General features: G+C 37.7%; 1 protein-coding gene across 1 annotated transcript; it reads right to left on the bottom strand.

Moving 5' to 3' along the window:
• Nucleotides 1-19,188: 19,188 nt before the first annotated feature.
• Nucleotides 19,189-20,121, bottom strand: LOC114047286 (olfactory receptor 2D2-like). The gene has a single exon (XM_027868061.1). It carries the CDS (start codon nucleotides 20,119-20,121, stop codon nucleotides 19,189-19,191), a length of 933 nt encoding a protein of 310 aa, XP_027723862.1.
• Between the last annotated feature and the right edge of the window lie 3,745 nt (nucleotides 20,122-23,866).

Here is a 23,866-nt window from a genome sequence, read left to right as displayed (position 1 = left end):
TTAACCTTGACATATATATTTCAAATATGTAAATTTGGACAAAAACAATGGAATGCACATTTTAAAAGGACTGTTCCTATTTCATTTTTTTTCTCATTGTGTCTGCAGTATCTAACACAGGACATTACTCATAATAGGTTCTTCAATTAGTGTTGATTGATTGCAGAAGAGATTGATGGGTCCAGAATACTGACCCAAAATTGAGACAAATTTGGAATAAGTAGCCCCACTGCCAGGAATGAGCCCTACATTAGGCTACGGATAGTTGAGACCATAATCTCCCTACTGTAATGCCAATATTAGGAGTCATGGAAACTTTTTCCTAAGATTTATGGAAAGAAACACTTTTCCCTTGAATTTCATGGGTGCCTCCTTGTTAATTAATATTTTATGTATGCAGGTAAAATGAATTTTAGGACATTTCACCCACACTGCTATATACAGTTCAATGAGAATGAATTGTTGAAGCTGGTGCCCAGTGAACATATGAATTCCAACTCTTCCCAAGGATCTAATGAGATAATGAATGTAAAAATGTCTTCTTTCATTTAAGGAGCTATGTACCCATTTCCCAGAGTAGGTAATACCAAATTCACAAATATATAAAAACTCAATTTTCTGGTTGCTTTCTACCCCCTCTTCTCCCTCACACACTGTGATGCTCTTCCTCCTACTCACTGAAGATGGCAATCAGATTATAATGAGCCAGTAACACTACCTGATGACCTGTGGGAAGCCAGTTGATCCCTATCTCTTCCCTAGCACTTCCTTTCTAATCTCACAAGCAGGACAAATTCCATCTGTCTCTGTGTCTGTCACTTTTCATGACTCTACTTTATCTACTTCCCTTTCTCCCCAAACTTTCTTGGACTTAATTTCATTTGTGAGCCAAATATGGCCAATAAGCTTGTAAATCATGCAGGTGATTTAAGAAAATCAAGGAAAATTGAAAAGAATCATATTTGGAAGTAAGTTTAGATTAAAAAAAGAAATTAATACCATCATCCAAAGGTTTTGTGATTTCTAAAATAATGCCTTGAAAACCTTCCCAAAAAATTCTGTCTAATTCCCATCTTCCTCTAATTTAATCTAAATTGCTCAAGCACTAACACTCTAGGAAAGGAGAAGTATCCCTTATTCAAGTTTAGGGTGCTATTTAGTTTTATCATGATGATTGCAATTGTGTTTTCTTCTATTTCTGATAGAAAATGTACCATTTTATAATAGGCTTTTGAGGGTAGGTCTAGGTACTTAAGTACCAATGATAATATGGTTTTTATTGAGTACTGAGGTTCAAATTCCAAATGCCTGACTTACAAGTAAATTTCTATAATAACATTTGATTATGATTTGGAAAAATCTATAAAGAAAATGCTACTCACTGGAACTGGTGGTCATTCCAATGGAATTAGTCTATATTCCCTTCCATGTGTTTTTTGCGTAATAAAACAAATTTTATCTTCTTATTTAAAAAATCTTCTAAATATCTATATTTGTTAGTATCTAGAAGAAAGAAATTACATAGTTTTATGAATGTCCTAAATTTCAGACTTAGTTTTATAGTGCCTCTGATTAGTGCAACTTAATGAAATTTTATTGTCCTGACTTCCTGCTATATTATCAAATCTTATCTTCTTGGCCAATAAACAAGATGTGATTGTTGTAGGTAAAATAATTGGGAGTTGGAACATTTGGGTTCTCATTCTGACACTACTTTATATTTGCTCCTTTCAGGTTTCCATTTTCTCTATTCTCTTCTCCACTTCTTAATACTACCAATCTGAGAACTTGATTGTGTTTCCAAAGGGCCCAGAAAGGTAAATTCAGAAGAAGGCAAACTTCTGAGTCGATGTGTTGTTCTGCTGTGAAGTGAGGGTAAAAAGAACAGCAAGTTCATAAAATCATACAATCACATAGATGGGAGCAACTGCAGAGTTCATCTAATGCAATTCGTGTCTTGCTGGGAATCATCCTCCCCTCTTCCACCAAATTCCTAATGAGTTCTTTTAAAAAAAAACTTACCTTTTTCTACTCTAAGTATTTCCAGAAGCTTTGTTATCTTAATATAGTAAGTCTCCAAGCCCCCTTACTGTCCTCTGGTTATGCTTTAGTTTATCATCATTCTTTCTAAGATGTGATCCCCAGAATTATAAAAAATAAGAGTGCAAATCTTGACCTCTTTTGATTAGAAACTTATGCTTCTAAGATTGCATTGACATTCTTGGTTGCCATGTCTCATTATTTAGTGAAATTCAGATTTCAGTAGTCTTGAAACTATGTGTTTTTAAAATATGGTCTTCCCATGTCTACTTTTGTCCCAGTTGGTTTGAGATGAAGTAGTGTTTTATACTTGTGCTTATTATATTTTATATTTTTATTTGTCCCTTTATTTAATGTGTCAATATCTTATTGGATCTCAATTTTCCATCCTAAATTTAGCTATCCAAGATTTTGATAACCATGATATCCATTCCTTAATTCAAATAATTGATTCTTAAAGACAAGGAAGTACCTTCAGTATGAGAACCCAAGAGAGCAGCCAATTCATTCCATCTTCCTTACTTTCTACTTTACATTATTTGTGACTAAAATAGTGAAGAGAAGCCCTGGGGTGGGTGTATCAGAAGTCACTACAACAGGTTTGAGTTTGTTTTTGTTTTTGTTTTTTTGATGGAGAAAAAATGGAAGTTTCTCAGTAAAAGCTGTGGTATTCAGAAGATGTTAAAGACTAAGGTATTCAGAGCTAGATAGTGGAGGAGAATTGGAATTTCCCTGAGATAGTGATGAGAGATGCTAGTTCAGATCCTGGGATCTCTGGGTAGTGACAGGATCCTGATTCCTATAGATCAGTAAGAGATAACCCAATTCATGATGAGATTCTAAGATGGAGGGTTCAGTTGGTCCTCAGAAGTAGTCTTACCCAAACAACTCTTTCCAAATGGGGGAAGTCAGGTCCAGAGATGTTAAATGATTTGCCCAGAGTCATAGAGGTAGTAAGCATCAGAGCTGGGATTTGAATCTAGGTTCACTGACTCCAGAGCCAGTTCTCTTTCCATTATGTCATGGACTACCTTGGACATTGAAACACCCTATAGCTGGACACTGAAAACATTTTCTGATCTTCTTTACCTGAGTTAAGCAAGATTTAAGTAAATGTGTCACTTTCTTCAATGTTTGGAATTACACTTTAGGGTTATCTGCTCAGTGTTTCTTCTATAGATCATGACCATGCCTGTGTGAGGTAGGGTATTTTTTTCCTGAGTGAGGATGGGGGACTGGCTCCTCTCTCTCTTGGTCTACAGTTTCAAAAAGATAAGGAGTTGCTTTTCTACTCCAGAGCAGCTTTATCACAATAATTATAATTTTAATGTTTATATAAGGCTTTAATGTTAACAAATTGCTTTTTATAAGTTTTCTCAGTTAATACTCACAATAATCTTGTTAGGTAGATGGTAGTATCTATTTTTGTTACATATGTGGAAATTGACATTGATAGAAACTAAATGACTTTTCTAGTGTCAAAAAAAACTAGTCACTGTCTGAGGCAGGATTTGAACTTGTCTTTTTAACTCCAAGCCCAACACTTTAGCTAGTGGTGAGAGATGCTCAACCCTTCATAATTTTGAGTAATATAAATAACATCCACATACTTCAGCATCAAAAAGACTTTTCATTTCATGCAGGCTATCACTCAGGACTCATTCCAGGCCAATTCCTGAGGAATTTGTCCTGGTCTTGGGAGACACAGCTTCCATACAGAAACTCATCTACCTATTTCCATTGCCAAGGGGAGAACATTGGTATGTCAGATTTGGTGGACAGGTGTTCTCAAAACAAAAAGTGCAAAGTCAGAGAGATGCTGAATTCAAATCACCTTGCAATACTCAATATCAAAGTCCCCCTTCTTCAGTAAGCCTGTCCACTTTGCCCCTTGTATTCTCTCCTGGACTGCAGGAAAGACCAGGAAAACATCTCATAGGTAATGAAGACACTTCAAATATAGACTATAGAACAGAGAGCTGAGAAGTAGCCTCTGGGTAGGCAAGGAAGCAGAGTGATCTTGACCAGCACTCAGAGAGTACATTTCAAATTCCTGTGAAAGGGACAGGAAGAGAGAGGGAAGACTGGCAAAGGGAAGGGGAGAAGAGTAGAAAATTGGCTTGAATAAACTCTTTCCATCACAAAATATCGTTGGTGGTTTAGAGTATTTACATTCTAATAAAGCCTGATTCTTTGAGGATGGTCCTTGTTTAACAAAGGCTGTGGTGTGAACTGGTCTCTGGAGCATCTAATAAACTCAGGAGGATTCCTCCTCATTAGGGTAGATCTTGTGCTCTATGTTTCTGTTCAGGATGGTATTCAGGTATTATCAAGGGAGACATTATAGTGAAGGTGACTCCAAGTTACATCCTCAGCTCTAAATTCTGAATATTCTTTCTCTCTTTCCCAATTTCTTTTGTGATCCCACAGGTAGGGGCATAGAAGGAAGACTAAATAACTAGGTATATGGCCTGCTTGACTTTTGTCATAGTAGCAGACATCTTCTCATCTGTTTCCGAGTATACGTATATTTCTGATGCTAGATTTCATGGTTTTTTCCTAAGGAAAAATAATTTGACATGCATATAAATTATATACATTACTGTATTTCTATGATCTTGATTTTTGCTGATACTTGGATATTTGAAATCAGGAACTAAAATGAGAGGTCATCTAAGCCAGCCCAAATGATCAAGCATTTTTATAACATTCTTGACAACAGGTCATCTTGGCAATGCTTGATCACCCCATATGACTTCTCTACCTTCTCATGGTAGCTCATTCTATCTTTGAACAATTATTAACCATTCAAAGAATTTTTTGTCATAGGGTTGACATTTATTTCCTTGTAACTTCTATCTATTTTCCTAGTCTGGTCTTCTGCCAGAGTTGAAACTAGCATGGGTTGAATATGTCTTCATATCAGGGCACCAATATGAGAGAACATGCTTTATCAGTGAGGTGATGACTGTCCTCACACCTGTCCCTACTATCTTCTACTGGTCCTCCTCACAGCATAGCCTCCACATCTTGGCAATGCAAGGGTACCATGACCTTTGTATTCATATTTTTCTATAGACTTTTGCTTCTACCTCTCATGGGAGCTTAGCTGCACTCTCTGGGGTATGGGCCATCACATTCCTGAGCCAACTCCACCATTAGCTATTGTCTCCCTTGCTATTGAAGCCTCCCCCTTTTAGCTAAGATTTTCCTAAGAACAAATATATGTAGTTATTGCTCCACTCTCTGGCACCAAGTGGAACAATTATAATCTCTTTTCACTGTGATGAGCATTCAAATATTTGAAGATAACTATCATGTCTTCTACTTTTATCCAGGATAAATATTCTCAGATAACTCTATTAATCTTCATATGATATAATAATTTACTCCTGATCTGTAATAATGTCTTTGCTGGCCATGCCATTTTGTGGTTGACTATCTGCCTTTCTGCATATTGGCTCTCCCATATAACAGCGAGACTTTATGTCATATCTTAGAATGTCTCTGTCTCATCCCTCTCTGTTGCATCTTCTTTTGCATTCTCCTTCCTAATTTTTAAAGGAGTAAGTTTTGCTTACAGTTTTTCCAGTAATTATTTTTAGACTTTTAATACCTTAGGAGACTCCCCATCATCCCCCTACCCCACTTTTCAAACTATAAATTGTTAATGTGCATTCTAAATGATGGTACATAGAATTTTGTTTACATAGGTACTTTCTCAAATTCCTCACCTTGGATACTACATGTTATTTAATGAAACCTCCAACACTGAGCTTAAAGAGTAAGCCTCTTCATAACCGAAGTTCCAACATTATTTCAGGAACCAAGTTTCAGTGTTATCTGGCATTTGGATATCATTTGTCAAGGTGTAGATAAGGCCCAAAAGAAAAAAGAGAGCTAAACAGCATCCTCCTAAATATGAAATCTGTGATCAAATTGCCATTTACTATGGGGGTGAGTATAAGCTCCTTGGAATCAAGCCCTTTAACTTTAGGCCAACACAGATGAATCATTACATGAGAAAGTATATGAGCTGGAACACCTCCATTAACAAGATTCTAAAAATATTCAAAGACTAAGAACTATTATTTATGATGATTTGATTAGTTCTCTATGAGAAAGTGAGGCAAGAAAATTCACAGTAGGTGGATCAGTTAGTGCTGGACAGGTAGGAAGTAAGGCAAGCCTCATAGAACTTTAGTTACATCAAACAACTAGAGCAAGACAAGGCCAATAATCTTGTTCAACCTATTTTTTTTTTGTCATTTAACCCACTTGATTAGATTTTTTTTTTATCATTACATCAAAGTCAACTTATATCCATTCCCTTTATGTATACCCCTTTAACATGGTATGATAACAATACAGTTCTCAAGAATTGTATAAGTGTCATCTTTCCTTGTAGGGATGCAAACAATTTGCCCTTATTAATAACATGTTTCTTTCTGTCCTGTTTCCCTTTTTATGTCTCTCTTGAGTCTTGTATTTGAAGATCAAATTTTCTGTTGAGTTCTGGTCTTTTTATCAGGAAGGTTTGGAAGTCTCCTATTTCATTGAATATCTATCTCCTCCCCGAATGATCATGCTCATTTTCGCTGAGCAGTTGATCTTTGGTTGTAATCCAAGCTCCTTTGCCTTACAGAATATCATATTCCATGCCCTACAGTCTTTTAATGTAGAAACTGCAAGGTCCTGTGTAATCCTGACTGTGGTTCCATGATATTTAAAAAGCGTTTCTTTCTGGTTGCTTGCAGTACTTTCTCTGTGACCTGGTAATTTTGGAATTTGGCTACTATATTCCTTGGCATTTTCAATTCGGGATCTCTTTCAGGAGGTGATCGGTGAATTCTTTTTATGGCTATTTTACCCTCTAGTTCTAGGACCTCAGGGCAGTTTTCCTTGATGATTTCCTGAAAGATACTGTCCAGGTTCTTTTTTTCATTGTGATTTTCAGGTAGACCAATAATTTTTAAATTGTCTCTCCTGAATTGATTTTCTAGGTCAGTTGTTTTACCAATGAGGTATTTTATGTTTTCATCTATTTTTTTTGTTCTTTTGTTTCTGTTTGACTGATTCTTGCTCTGTCATAGAGTCATTAACTTCCATTTGCCCAATTCTAATTTTTAACAAATTGTTTTCTCCTATTAGATTTTGTACCTCCTTCCCTATTTGGTCAACTGTATTTTTTAAGGACTTGTGTTCTTCAGTGTGCTTTTTTTTTTCCAGTTGGCCAATTTTTTAAGGACTTGTTTTCTACAGTTAATTTTCATCCCTCCTTTTCCAAGCTATTGACTCTCTCTTACATACCTCTCATTTCTTTTCTCATTTTTTTCTTCTACCTCTCTCATTTGACTTTTAAAATCCTTCTTGAGCTCTTCTAAGAAGACTTTTTGGGCTTCAGACCAGTTCATATTCCCTTTCGAGGTTCCAGATGTGGGCTTGTTGACAATGTTGTCCTCTTCAGAATTTCTGCCTTGATCTTCACTGTTCTCATAATATGAATCTATGGTACATTTCTTTTTGCTCATGATGTTTGCTTATTTCTTGGCCTTTAAAGAGAATGAGCTCTCTTGCTGGGGAGCAGAGGGCACCAACCCAAGGTTCTTGTATTGGTAGCCTAGGTCCTGGTCACTGACTTTGTGTGCTGGAGCTTCTGATGTTGGCAGTTGGAGGCTGTAGGATTCTGGCAGCTTACCTGGTGTTGGGCTGGAATCAGCAACACTGGAACTCTCTAGGGGTAGGATTGGGTATTGGGTAGTGTGACCCCTGGAGATTTCCTGCTCACCTGGGCCTTTCCTTCCTTTCATTTCTTCAGCTCCTTTCAGATGAATGTTGCAGGGTGTTTATCTGCCTGGGGCCCCTTGGAGCACTACTTCCCTTAGTTTTGCTGAGGCACTGGGAAACCCGATCACTGTAGAATGCTGGGGTACCTGGTGGTTTTCCAAGCTGGTTTCCACCAGTTCCCCTACCCTCACTGAGGCACTGGGAGGTCCAAGTGTTGGTGTTTGCCTGCTCTACCACCTGGGTTTCAGAATCTCCTTCTGGTATGCTGAGGTGGGGCTTTCAGCTAGCTTGCTGGGACACCTCCCATTCTATACTGCTCCTTTTCCCCAGGGCAAGAGGGGCCTTTTCTGTTAATCCTTCAAGCTACTTGGGCTACTGGAGTGCTGCACCCTGTCTTTCTTCTGTTTCAGCTGTTCCAGAGTTTTTCCTGGGGTGATATTTTCTGGGCTTTCAGAGGTTAATAAGGGAGGGTGAGAGTGATTTACTTCTTACTCCACCATCTTGGCTCCCCTTGGGCAATCTATTTAAAGAATTTGTTCTCACCCAAACGTGAGTAGAGCACTATGGTTTCCCCATCTAGGTGGGATCTGAATAAGAAAGTTATTCCATTGCCATTATCAGTAAGTCCTTCAAGGAACTGAACTTTTAAAATTAGGACTTTATAAAAAGGGGGCAACTGAATCTCTTCAAATCATTGGTTAGTAATAATCATTTCTCTCAATACAGTCATGACTTCTTCAACTCTGTAAAGTTTTCAAACCCATAGTTATTTCTTATTGATTTTCACACTTGATAGTATTCATAGATATCTTTTATGTGACTAGGAAACTGCACCAAGACATTAATGCAGCCCTAACTTCAAATGGATTATATCAAACCCTGACACTACTTTCTCTTTGTAGTAGATTTAACAAATGTGACTGATTTTTGTTAACTCTCAGAGTCATGGGGCATACAGTTTTCAATTTCTTGACTATCACTTTTTATGACCAATTGCTAGGCTAGAGGAATAATTCCATTTCAATGTGAAACTGCTCATATGTTCATATGTACATTTATTTCAGATATCTTCCATCTCTTATGGACTCATGAGGGAAAGTCACACTTTCCACCTAACTACCATGGATCCCCAGAAAACCAAAGATATAGGCAGGTTCTTGGCTGTTTTTTTTTTAAATTTCAAAACATCTTAATGTCATTTATTAATATATTCTTTCATTATGCTCCATTATTCAGTTAGCTATCCTTTGCAAGAAAGAATAAAAAGGAAAGACCAAAATGAGTAGCTTTGCAAGATAACCAATGTATCTATTGCATGTATATGTATCTGCACATATATATATGTAATGCATTTATATATAATTTATACACATGCATTTATATATATACATAATATTCCAAAGCCATCATTCCTTATCTCTGCACAAAAGGAATGTAGGTGTCCCCTCCCCCTTTTATTGGGACCAAGTTTGGTCATTCAAGTTAATTAGCAATCAATTTCATCAAAAAATACTATTATGATCTTGTTCTTTCCATCTACATTGTTATAGTTACTGTATTAGTGGCCTTCCTAGTTCTGCCTATTTCATTCTATAGGCATTCCTACAATTATTCCCCTGTTTCTTTGAATTATTTATATTTATTATTTCTTACCAAAAAATAGTATTAATTGCTTTCCATGTTCAAAGAACTATGCCAAGCACTAGGGATACAAAAAGAGGCTAAAAAGACAGTCTCTAACCTAAAAAACTTACTATTTAATAGGGGAGACAACATGCAAAGAAATATATACTAAGCAAGTTATATACAAGGTAAGTAGACAATAATTCAATTGATCAATCAATAACCATTTTTAAATGCCTACTCTGTGCCAGGCACTGTGCTAAGCACTGGGAATACAAAAAGAGGCAAAAGACAATCCGGGCTCTCAAAGAGCTTCCAATGTAATGGAGGAGTTAACATGCAAACAAATACACACAAGGAAGCCAAACAACACACATAGGAAATAATAGAAGGAAGGTAGTAGAATTAAGAGTAGTTGGGGAAGGCTTCCAGAAAAAGATGTAATTTGGGGGCAGGGGTTGGTTTTTTTTTAATTTTTTAATTAAAAAAAAATTTTTTTTTAAAAAGATGTAATTTCAGTTGGGAATTAAAGGAAGTCAGGGAGCTCAGTAGTTGGAAGAGAGGAGAGTGATATAGTATAGGAGTATAGCCAGTATAGTATAGGAGACAGCCAGAGGAAATACTCACAGCTGAAAGATAAAGTATCTTCATTTTGGAACAGCCCAGAGGCCACTGTCACTGAATGAAAGCATATGTAATGAGGCATAAGGTATAAGAAGACTGGAAGGTAAGAGATGGCTAGGTTATGAAGGTCATTGAATGTCAAACAGGATTTTTTTATTTGATCCTGGAGGTTATAGGGAGCCACTGGAGTTCATTGAGTAGGGGAGTGACATGATTAGACCTGTGTTATAGGAAACTCACATGAATGTCTGAACAGAGGCTGAATCGGAGTAAGGAGAGACTTGGGTCAGGTAGACCCCACCAACAGGCTATTACAACAGCCCAGGCTTCAGGTGAAGGATGGCAGTGTCAGTAGAAAGAAGTGGGCATGTTCAAGAGATGTTAAAAAAGTGAAACAAAGTCCTTTGCAAGAAGTTGGATATAGGGAATGAGGAATAGTGAGGAGTCCAGCATGACTCCTAGGTTGTAAGCCTGATGGCCTGAGAGAAGGGTATTACCCTCCTCAGTAATAAGGAAAGTAATAAAGGGAGAAGGTTTCAGGGGAAAGATAATGAGTTCCATTTTAGACGTATTGAGTTTAAGATATTTGGTGGATGTCTGGTTCAAGATGCATCTGAAAGGTAGTGGGTGATGCAAGACTAGAGGTCATCAGAGAGTTTGGGACAGTATAGGTAGATTTGAGAATTTTCAGCCTAAAGATGGCAATCAAATCCATGAGAACTGAAGAGATCATTAAATGATCAAGTATAGAGGGAGAATAAAAGAGAGACCAGGAAAGAGCCTTGTAGGACACTTCCCATTAAATGGCATTATTTGGAAGAAGATCCAGCCAAGGAGAGAAAGAAAAGAGGAGTCTAATAGGTAGGAGGAGAACCAGTAGAGAGTGGTGTCCAAAAACCCTAGAGAGAATAGAGTATCAAGGAAGAATGAGGTTTTAACAGTGTCAAAAAATACAGAGAGGTCAAGGGGAATGAGAATTAATATTTAGGCCATTGAATTTGGCAACTAAGAGATCATTAGTAACTTTGGAGAGAGCAGTTTCAGTGGGATAGTAAAATCAGAAGCCAGATTTTAAGGGATAAAGAGGACAATGAGAGGAGAGAAAGTGGAGACACTTATTGTAGATGGCTTTTTTGAGGGATTTAGCTACAAAGGGCAGAAGAGTTATAGAATAATGGTAGAACTGGAAGGATCAAGTGAGGATGAAGAAGACATGGGCAGTAGGAAATCAGTCAGTAGACAAGGAAAGACTGAACATGAATGAAAGGGTGGGGATGAGAAAAGGGGCAATCTGTTGGTTTGGACAGAATGGTATGGAATCACTTGAATAAAGAGAGGAGTTGGCAATGGTAAGAAGTAAGGCCACTTCATCATGTGAGACATGGATGAAGGAGACAGTGGCAGAAGTCACCTGAGTAATAGGAAGGATGCCTGAATGGTGAAGAAGAGGGGAGAAAAGTGAGCTCATCATAAATGAACTATTTTTTTTTGTACAATATGAGGCAAGGTTATTTGCTAAGATAATGGGGAGCGTGGGAGCCATGGGAAGTTTGAGGAGAGATGAAAATTTTGGAAGGGGTGCTGTAGAGAATGAGATAAGGGAAAATTGATAAGGGAGGTATAGTTGGATTGCACAGCAGCAGTGAGGGTCCCTCTGAGGTTATGTAACATAAACTTGTAGTGGACCAAGTAAGAATGGTTGTGTGATTTTCTCCAACTTCATTCAGCAGCACATGTATTGGAGCAAAGAGCCACTTCAAGGTTTTCTATCAAATTGGATTCCTTTTATAATTCCTGATGGTGATAGGATTCTGAAAGGACAAAGGTATTATCTGCCCATATTAGAATGTAAACAGTTTTTCCTTCTTTATTCCTTAGTTAGTCTTGTTTCCTTATTTTTCCTGCATAAAAATTTCTCTTTATTCCTGTATTCACATTTCCAAGTTTCTATTAAGCTTTGGCTTTCATCAGAGATGCTTGGAAATCCTCTTATTTCATTAAAGGTCCTTCTCCCTCACCATGACCCCTAAGATTATATCCAGTTTTTCTGAAAAATTCTTTTTTGACTATAAACCTTTGAGAATACAGGCATATCTCATCCTCTCATTCTATTGTGCTCTATTTTATTGTATTTCACAAGTATTGCTCTTTTTTTTTTTTTTTTACAAATTGAAGGTTTGTGGCAACCCTGCATTGAGCAAGTCTGTCAGTACAATTTTCCCAACAGCATGTGCTTATATGGTGTCTCTTTGTCACATTTTCATTATTCTCACAATATTTCAAAAATGTTACTGTTATACCTGTTATGGTGATTTGTGATCAGTGATTTTTGATGTTCCTGATATAATTGTTTTGAGGCGCCACAAGCTATGTTCATATAAGATGGTGAACTTAAAAAACAAATGTTGTGTGTATTCTGACTGCTTCTTCCACCAGCCATTTCCTGAGTCTCTCCCTCTTCTCTGGCATCCCTATTCCGAGACACAAAATATTGAAATAAGGCCAGCTAACAACTCTACAATGGCAAGTGAAAGGAATAGCCAACTGATATGACAAACTTGATTGTTGCCTGATTTTAAGAAATTGCCACAGCAATAATGACCTTGATTCATCAGCAGGCATTAACATCGAGGAAGACCCTCCATCTGCAAAAGGATTACAATTCACTGAAGGCTCAGATTCTGGTTAGCATTTTTAAACAATAAAGTATTATTTTAATTAATATATATATATACATAAATACATATATATATTTAGACATGATACTTTTGCATACTTAACAGTCTACGGTACTGTTTAAGCATAACTTTTATATGCACTGGGAAACCAAAAAATGAGTGGGACTCACTTTATTATGATATTTACTTTACTGTGGTGGTCTGGAAATGAAACCACAATATATCTAAGGTATGTCTGTATCTTATTTTAATTGTACTGCTCAATTATGGTTGTGCCTACTTATACTTGTGTGATCCTGACTGTAGCTCTTTTATACTTGAGTTCTTTCTTTCAGGTTACTTGCAGTATTTTTACTCTTTGACATAAAACCTCTGGATTTTAACTTTAATGTTCTTGGGAGTTTCAATTGTGAGACTTCTTTCAAGAGATATTTACTGGATTCTTGTTTTTTCTACTATGTCCTCTAGTTCTAAGAGCTGTGTTCTGTTTTCTTGTGTAATTTGTTATAATATGAAGCTTAGGCTCCTTTTTGGTAATGGTGTTCTATTAATCCAGTGATTCTTAAATTATCTGTACTTGATTTATTTTCCAAGTCAATTGCTTTTTTATGATAACTTAAATTTTTATTTATTTTTCACTGTTTTGCATTTATTTTATTTTTTTTTCTTTCTGTATGATGTCATTAGCTTCTATTTGATCCATTCTAATTTTCAGGGAGTTTGGTGCTTGCATAAATTTTTGTACCTTTTGAACCAAGATATTATTTTGTTATACTTCTTTCTTCTATAGCTCTCAATGGTTTTCCGATTTTTTTCCTCACAATTTAGGAAGAAATTTTTAATACCTTTTAAAAGCTCTTATTTTATCCCTTCCAGAAATTCTAGTTGAACTTATGCCCAAGCTGTATTTTTCTTTGTGGCTTTTTTCATAAACATTTTAGACTCATTTTCCTCTTCTAGGTTTGTGCCTTAAGCTTCCCTGTCACCACAGCAGCTTTTTTTTTTTTGTAATTATAGGATTTTTTTGTTTGTTCATTCTTCCATCATACTTTCTGACTTCAGACTTTATGCTAGGGCCAGGCTCTGTATACTTCTGGTGGGCATGTTTGGACTGACTTTTGCCCTCCTGTTTCTTTCTGCTGCTTTTTTAGGGTATCAAGTGTTACGTTACTTTAATTTCTCAGAGACACTTTAAGCTAAGTGCTTGCAAGCTTTCAGTATTCTCAAAGTGTTCTGCTCCAGAGTTATGTCTCATTGCTTCCCCTTCTTTCCCAGGCTGAACTCTACAAATTACTGGTCTGGGTTTGGGTCTGAACAACCTGTATGCTTGTCCAAGCTTGGAGGTCTAGTAAATTGCTGCTAGACACAGCCACTATTAGCTAGCTAGAAAGGTTTGCTTGTTCTGAATGGCAGGTAAGTGTCCCTTTGATCTTGGCTACTTACTCAGATTATGCTTTGCTCATTAAAGCATATGCTCACCATATGCTTTAGACCGGACCAGAGGCTAGAACAGACCTTGCTCTTCTTCTAGGCTTAGGTCAATATGGTTGATTTTGTTCATCATTCATATACATTTTTCATTTCAGTCCCATAACAAACTTTGTGATTGATACTATAGATTACATTATTTCCATTTAAGTGATCTGGAACCTGAAGTTCAGATAGAGTATTGATCATGTAGCAGCTACTTAGTGTCAGAGGTATGACATGAACTCAGGTCTCCCTTTTTTCAAATCCTGTACTCTATTTACTATAATTCACAAAAATATCATAATATATATTAAACCAAGAGGAATATTGACTAACAGGTAATAGTAATTCATTAAAGGATATACCAAGTATGGTGGGTGGATCTGGGTTAAGGGAAGGAGCACCCAAACTGCTGAAACTAGAGATATTTTTAAATATTAAAGAATATTTCAAAAGTGTCCTTCATTGTGATACAAGCATCTTTCTAGTCTGCCTATTTCCATCTTTGCTTTGCTGCCAAGAATGTTAGGGTTAGAGAACCCTCTGTCTGGGCAATCATAATGGCAAAGGATCTGGAAATCATGTTATATAAAGATAGCATAAGGAACTGGGGCTACTAAAAAAGGGAGACACTGGAATTTGGAAGAAGCAAATTTTGTCTTAACAAAGAATTTTCAGTCTGGGGCCAATCCTCACCGTTATGAACAGCCTGCCTTGACACTGCAATGTTCTGTGATACTCTTCCTGGTTAGATCCTGTTCATATTCTACACAAACCTCACTGTCTCCCATTGTCAACCGGGGCTGCAAAAATGAATCTCTTGATTTTTTTTTCATGTTTTTCCTTGTCAGGACATGATACAGTGTACTTTCTAAATCTTTCTGAGGGAAAGTGTGTGTGTGTGTGTGTGTGTGTGTGTGTGTGTGTGAGAGAGAGAGAGAGAGAGACAGAGACAGAGACAGAGACAGAGAGACAGAGAGAGAGGGAGAGAAAGCACTCTTGGCTATACTTTTTCCTGCTACTATGCTACCTTAGTTTTACCTCTCCACAGTTTTGAAAAGAATTATGAATTGTTAACATTTCAAAAATTGTTTTAAATAATCAAAAAAATGCAATTACAAAGAACCCTGAGTTTGTACCTCATAGCCATCCAATTGGGATGGAAGCAGTCAATGCTGGAAGGGTTGGGGGAAGACATTAATACACTGTAAATTGGTCTGATCATTCTGAAAAACAATTTGGAAGTATGCTAAAAGAATAACTTAAAAGTCCATATCTTTTGCTGAAGACAGTCAATTGCTAGGCATATGCTTGAAGGAGGTTGAAGGCAGATGGTAAAGGTCTCATATATACCTAAATATTTATAGTCACAAATTTTGTGCTCACCAAAAACTGGAAACAATGTAAATACCCATTGATTAGAACAATGGCTAAACAAATTCAAGTACTTAAAAGTAATGAAATATTACTGTGCCATGTCAAGCAATAAATATTACAGAAGCACGGATAGACATATGAACAGATGAAGAGTGAAACTAACAGATCAAAGAAAACAATATACACAATCAGAATCAGGAAAATAGTATACACAGTATTGAAAAAAATAAATGGAAGGGACCAAAAAATAAAATTGAACCTTACAAAATCTTAATAGAGCTGGAGAAAACCTGAAAAACATGCCACTGTCAATTATTTGTAAAGATCAGTGATGTGGGTGTGGAATATTATTTATATTGTAAAATGCAGTTAATGAGTTGGATGGTTTTGCTGAACTGTTTTTTTTCCACTTTCTTTTTAGGTTCTTTGTTAATTGGTGTATCTCTATAGGTAGAAGAAATATTAAATAATAAATATGATCCACAAGCAAAACTATCAAAAATAAGTCATAAAAATGAATGGGTCTTATCAATACAACTTCTTTTCACTTTTTGGTCAGGGTTATTGAACTGATATGTCAGGAGATAGCTGGAGATTACCAAACCCCAATAAATTACAGAGTCTGTTTTAAGAAAGAGACAAACAAAATTAGGGCTCATGTGTCCATTGTTTAATTTTTCTCAAGCTGACCTGACATGCATTGCATGGGAATTCAGTCCAAAACCGGGCCCCTCTAAGGGTGCCAGTTCAGAACTGGCTTGATTTGGGATTTGGGGGTACAAGGTTATATACTTTTTCAACAGGGGCTCATATCAACCCGCCATCATTCCAGACCACTCCAGCCTTGGTCTATCTAGGTAGAGAAATCTGTCTCCACCCAAGCCTGAGTAGGATAAAATCAATTCATATTTGGGTAGGGTTAGACCAGGATAAGAAGATTAAATGCAATCTCATTATCAGTAATGTCCTTCTGAAGAACTTTGAAGCAGAAGGCTAGGGGGAGAGAGCTCTGAGGCTAGAAATCATTTTTCTTAAGATATAATATACCCAGATTTTAGGAAACATTTGAAAAACTTTATTCATGTTATTTTTATGGACAATGTAATGATGGGAGTTAGATCTTAGAATGATTAGGTGTATTTGTGTCTTGTAGAGTCACTAGAATCAAAAAGAAATATATGAGGTGAACCCCAAGAATCCACAAACCCCACTTTTGAAACAGTCAGCTCTAAGAGAAAATGAAATTGGAGTACATGTGTTCACAGTTTAATTTCTCTCAAGCTGGCTTGACACACATTGTATGGAAGTTCAGTCCAAAACTGGGCCCCCCTAAGGGGCCAGTTCAGAACTAGCTCAAATTGGGATTTGGGAGGTACAGGCTTATGTGCCCTTCGAAAAGTAGGTGTTCTCAAGGGATGACAATCAACTCCAAGAGGTGGCCTATATTAAAATGGGGGTGTTTCAGTACATGGCCCTGGCAAAGAGACATCAATTTCCATATCACTTGTCTTGATAATAGGGAGGAATCAACATTCTCCCAGACTTGTCTAGGCAACATAATGAGTAGGAATAGATTCATTTAGATAACGTCTTAGAATGTCCTGAAGAAGGACTGAACTTAGAAAGAAAGGAAGATAGGGAAGCTCTGAGTTTCCAAGGTAATGATTACTATGAAAAATCATTTTTCATAATAATGAAATGATATCAACCTATAGACAAACCTTTGGGCAGCTAGATGACACTGTGGATAGAATGCTGGGCCTGGAGTCAAGGTGACTTATCTTCCTGAGCTTAAATCTAGTCTCAGATATTCCTAGCTGTGTGACTCTGGGAAAGTCACTTAATCCTGTTCACCTCACTTCCTTGTCTGAAAACGAGCTGGTTAGGAAATTGCCAACCATTTCAGCATCTTTGCCAAGCAAACCTTAAACTTGGTCAGAAAGAATCAGACAGGACCGAAAAACAACCACAAAATAGACAGACCTTCAGTGTAGTGTCATAATTGTCTGTCCTTGGCTTTGTGTTATTACTCTTTGCCTTAAACAGTTCTCATTTATACTATAGCTTTGGAAAAACAGGTTTTAAAAAAATCTGTTGTGATTCAAATGGCACTAGCTGACTACACTTTTCAATCCAAATCACTCTGACTTTCATTGAATGGCCAATAATAGGTCCCAGCCCAAGTCTGTGCTGCTCATCGTTTGGATTTTGATGGCTTAGAATGAGTACAAATATTAATAGTTTTCTGTTCTGGCCAAAGACTCTGAGTATCTTCCCTTCCCAGATCCACACTTTGGGTGTGGCAATCTGGGCCATCTTTCGTCTCAATTCTTATCTAGCCCTTGGTTATTGAATGGGCATTGCCTCAGACAAACTGAGACCCTGGAAAACCCTTAATTTAAAAAAGTCACAGTCACCCACTGCATTCTGGGCCATCACCACTGAATCATACCTTTCTATTGGACTCTGATGACTCTGGAGGAGAGGATGAGATTGATGCTTTTTCACAGCTGTGCCTCATTTAAATCCCATTCACACTCAAGTCAAGATACCACCTTCATGATGTCACTAGTCTTCTTCAAAAATGAGTTGAACAACAATAAATACTTAAATGACATTCTCATGAAAAAGGGATTAGACTTATTCTGCTTGGTCCCAGCAAGAAGCATTAGGGAGATGGGCAGAACATGTAGAGAAGCAGACTTGGCTAGATATATGAAGAAACTTTGTTATAATTAAAGCAGCCTAAAATTGAGATAGGCTACTTTAAGAGATATTGGCTTGACTGAGATTCAACGATACACAGTAATAGGCTGAATTAAATAACCATGAGACTTCTTCTAATAAAGAAATTAAAATTTTTTTGACCTATCTTCTCACACATTGAACTTAAGTTCACTTTTATTCCCTTCCTCTGGACATAATTCAGTCTGGCCATATCAAATCAACAAGTCAACAGGAATTTATTAAGCATCTACTAAGTCCCAGACACTGTATTGAATACAGAAAACAAAACAAAACAAAACTCTACTGATATGATCCTACCTAGACAGAGAATGATAGTTCAGTAACTTCACACATTTGGAACACCATATTTCTATTAATGGTGGCCTAAGATCATGTTAGGGTTGGTGTTTTTTTTTTTTGGTAGATCTCTACTAGATTTTCAAATATTTCCCTCTCCCTCTTCTGGTTTCCAATAATCTTTTCATCACACATTGCTCTATACTCTCAAAATCTAGTGCAGAATATCCAGAAACTATGATAACTTCACATTAATAAGGCCATCCCTAAGTCCTCCATAATAGCATAGCTTTCGTAATTGTCTAGAGTGACAGATGGCATCATCACACCTCTTTCCACACCTGAGACATATTACAAGTGTACCATACACAAACATTCTATATAAATTTATAAGACGATAGTAAAATGCATTTCCTACCATCAACCACGAGGAGAAATCCATTTCCTCTATTTGGAATTTTGTGTGTGTGTGTGTGTGTGTGTATGTATGTGTGTGTGGTGGAGCTGGCATAACAATTTTCGAAACTAAGATATACTGATAAATGAAATTATAATAAGAAGATCATTATCTCCAGGTTGGTGCTCGGTTGGCTACATTCCTGAGTGCCCTCTTTACATCTTTGTTCCTCAGGCTGTAGATGAGAGGGTTAAGCATGGGGTTTACCACAGCATACAACACAGACACCAGCTTCCCCTGCTCTTTGGATGACCTAGGTGTCATGTAGGTCATGATTGCTGATCCATAAAATAGGATGACCACAAGAAGGTGGGAGCCACAGGTGGAGAAAGCCTTGAGCATCCCTGAAGTCATCTTCATCCTGATGACAGTTTCTATGATACAGCCATAGGAGACCAGGATCAAGGACACAGGTGTAAGAAGAATCACCACACCCATGAGGAAAATGGCCATCTGTGATCTGTGGGTGTCTCCAGATGCCAAGGCCAAGAGAAGTGGGGCCTTACAAAAGAAATGAGCAATCCTATTGTCTCCTTGATAGGGGAGGCATAGTGTGAATGTAGTGTCCACCAAGGATATTAGAACACCACTGACCCAGCACCCTAAGGCCAAATAGCCACACACTTTTCGAGTCATGATGAGAGAGTAGTGCATGGGGTCACAGATTGCCATGTATCTGTCATAGGACATCACAGCTAACAGTGCACATTGTGTAGCACCAAAAAAGAGGTATAAGAAAAGCTGGGCTGCCCAGTCCATGAAAGATAAAACCTTCCTTTTGGACAGCATGTGGACAAGGGCCTGGGGAACAATGTTGGTAGAGGAGCAGAAGTCAGCAAGAGAGAAGTTACACAGAAAAAAATACGTGGGTATGTGGAGGTGTGAATCAACCAGAACCAGGATGATAATGAGCAGGTTTCCAAGTGCAGTAACCAAGTAGACCCCTATAAACAGTACAAAGAGTAACACTTGAGTCTGAGGGTCATCAGAAAGTCCCAGGAGGAGGAATTCTGTCACCCACGTCTGGTTGGTATGGCTCATGTTCTTTTTGCTTCTTTAGGAAAGATATTTGACATGGGTATGTAACCTATGGAATAATAGAATTTTAGTGTTGGAAGGGTCCTGAGGTGTCATCTGGTTCAACCTTAAACCTGAACACTGCTGTGACCAAATTTCCAATGATCATCCGCAGTGTTAAGTACAACAATATAATCAAAGGAAGTCATTTTACTGTTGGTCAGAGCAAACTGTTAGAAAGTGTTCCCTAATGTATGGGTGTTTATACAGTGAGGGGCAATTTGGTATAGTATATAGAAAATGACATTGCTGGTATCTGCATTTTACTGCCAGGTGTATTTTTGTTGTCTGACAGTGGGAAAGCATAATAATGAGTAGAAAAAGGATAAAGGCATGTCAAGACACAAACATTTTTAAAAGTGCCTACTATGTTCCAGGCCCTACGTGAAGTGATGGTGTTACAAATAAAGGCAATGGTCTCTGCTCTCTGGGACCTCATCATCCAATTAAGGAGACAACATTTAAAGAACTAGGCACAAGCAAGATATACACATGATAAATCGGAGGTAATCTCAGAGGGAAGACATTAAGATTAAGGAGGACTGGGAAAGGCTTCTTGTGACAGGTGGTATGTTACTTTAGACTTGAAGGAAGCCAGGAGGTGGGGATAAGGAGGGAGATAATTCCCAGCATGAAGAACACCTAGTGAAAATGCTCAGAAGATGGAGTATTTTGTGTGTGGTAGGAATAGCAGAAAGCCAGTGTAATTGGATCACAGAGTATGGGAGGGGGGGAAGGTGTAGCAAGACTGTAGAGGTAGGAGCGACCAAGTTATGAAGGGCTCTCAAATGTCATACAGAGGATTTTATATTTATCCTGGGAGTAACACGAGTCCCTGGAATTGACTGAAGAAGGAGAGGGAGTGACATGGTCAGTTTAAGAATATCAATCTGATAGCTGAGTGAAGGATAGACTGGAGTGCGAAAAGACTTGATCCAGGGAGACCAACAAGAAGTCTATTGCTATAGTCCAATCACGAGATGAGAAGGTGCCACACCATGGTTGTGGTAATATCAGAGGGGAGAAAGGGACATATAGGAGCAATATTACAAAGGATAAATTTCTTGGGAGAGCAATCAACACATGGCACCTCTACCTCCTATCCCTTCATTCTTCTAAACTCTGTAATGAGTTCAAACTTCATCATTAAACTGAACTGCTCTTTCCAAAGTTACCAGTGATCTTTTAATTGCTAAATATAATGATTTTTTTCCCTCAGTCCCTATCCTCTTGACTTCTCTATATCCTTTGATACTGTCAAGCTCCCTCTTCTCCTGCATACTTTTTCCCCTCAAGTTTTCTTGATATTGTTCTTTCTTTGTTCTTCTCCTATCTGTATCCTCAGTCTCATTTCCTGGATTTTCATCCAGGTCAGGCCCACTAACCATGGGTGTCCCACAAGAGTCTCTCTTGGTCCTCTTCTCCCTCTTTATTACCTTGCTTGGTGATCTTTTCAGCTCCAACATATTTAGTTATCATGTCTAGAGATATGATTCCCAGATTCCTATATCCAGCCCTAACATATGTCCCAAACTTCAGTCAAACGTCATGAATTGTCCTTTAGATAACTCAAACTGCATGTCTCATAGGCATCTCAAACTCCTACATGTCCAAACCGAAGTCATTATCTTTCCTCCCCAAACCCTTCATTTTTCCAAAACTTCACTTCTTTTGTAGAAGACATAAAGTCAAGTCAATAAGTATTCATTAAGTGCCTACTATGTATTAGGTACTTTGCTAAGTGCTGGTGATACGAATGAAGGCAAAATAAGTCAGCGCCATCCTCTCAGTTAGCTAGGCTCAGAAACTTGGTGTTATCATTGGATCCTCAATTGCACTCCCCACATCTATCCAGAACGTCACCAGAACATGTCATTTTTCCTTTCAAATCTACTCTCATGACAATCTTCCACTGATACAAGTATATTGCTGGCACAGGCTCTCATCACTTCAAGCCTGGACATACTACCATAGCTCTATGGTTGTTCTTCCTGCCTCTGATTTCTCCCTACTCCTGTCCATCTTCTCTTCAGATGACAAAACCATCTCCCTAAAGCACATATCTGACCAAGTTGTCCTCCTCCCCATTCTCAGCGAAGTCCAGTGGGTCCCTATTACCTCCTGGATCAAATAAAAAATAATTCTATGTTTTTAATGCCCTTCACAAAAAATTGGCTCCTTTTTACCTTTCCTATCTTACCCCCTTTCTCCCTTCCGTGTACTCTCTGCTCCAGTGACACTGCTCTTCTTGCTATTCTGTACACAGGACAATCCATCTCCTGATTTTACTGACTATCCTCCATACCTAAAAATTTTCTTATGTCACCTTAATTTCCTTGTTTACCTGACTTCCTTCCTCCCATCTTCTGAAAGTTGCCTTTCTGGTCCTGCTTCACTGTTGGTGCCTCCTTTCTATGATGGCCTTTCATTTTCATTATATATATATCCTGTATGTCTATACTTGTTTACATGTGGTCTCCCCCATTGTATGTGAGTTAATAAAGGACAAGAACCATGTTTTTGCCTTTCTTTGTATTCTTAGTGTTTTATAACATTCATGATACATGGTAGGCACTTAATAAATGCTTACTTATGATAAAGATGAAGATGATGATGGCAGGGGTTTCTTTTTGGGAAACAGTCAACAAGTCAGTATTGAGTTTATGATGATTTCTTTGAAATAACATTATGCCATGTGATATAAGGGAAAGAGTGCTTGATTCGGATTCAGGGGGCATAGGTTTAAACCTGCCTCTCTTGCTTTCTACTTTTTTGACTTTAGGCAAGTCACTTATTACCTCTGGACCTCAATTTCCTCCTTGCAAATAGAGGTGACTGGAATTGATAATTTCTGGAGTTAATTACAGAATTATATCTACAAACTTTTGCTCTATTATTTGGTATTTAAGACTCATTAACAATTAATGCTTATGCTTTTCCTATGGTGTCCTTTTTAGAGATCTGTATAATATGACTCAAGGTTTGGACACTGCCTAGGGGAATAGGCAAGTCACATAATTAGGTAATGGGCAGATTTATTGGTGCCTGCACAGCCAAGAAAGGATCAATAAGCATTTTTCTTTCAAAAGATCTGTGGCACACTTCTTACTTCTACAGAATCATATTTTGTAGGAATAAACAATTTTCACATCCTCATGAATATACACATCCTTTTTGTAATAATCATCATGTAACCTTCTTTGACTTTCTGTCTATGTCTCTGTCTTTCTCTCTTCAAATTGTATAAAACCATATCACTGATTTCATTTCAGTATGGGATTCCTAGGGAGGAAACTCCATTCATCAATGCAGATCATGAATTCTTCTTCACCGCATATTCTGAAATGTTTCTTGGGGGCAATTAAGTGTTAAATTACTTGTCTAGTGTAGTGTAAGGTATGCTTATGTCATCCTCTGATACTAATATGCTGTGAATTGTGTCTAACCCCCAAAACGTGGTGACCCCCAGAACTCCTTTTGCTTCCTTTATTCAGTCTGTGGCATACATGTTCCTGTAGCCAATGGAAGTATGTTCTTCTCCTCCCTATACATTCCGAAGAGGCTGTGATAACCTTCTCTGATGGCCAGTATGGCAAAGGTGCTCCACTAACCTGACAGATGGTCAGGAACACAGGTACAGAACAGAGGACCTACTTTCAAACTCCCTAGGAAACCCTTGAACTAACCAAACTAGAAACCTGTCACTGGA

This window comes from Vombatus ursinus, unplaced genomic scaffold, assembly GCF_900497805.2.
Source record: "Vombatus ursinus unplaced genomic scaffold, bare-nosed wombat genome assembly UNPS02014786.1, whole genome shotgun sequence".
Taxonomy (NCBI): Eukaryota; Metazoa; Chordata; class Mammalia; order Diprotodontia; family Vombatidae; genus Vombatus; species Vombatus ursinus.
The sequence above is the reverse complement of the archived record's forward strand: the minus strand, read 5'-3'. Positions and strand labels throughout refer to the sequence as shown.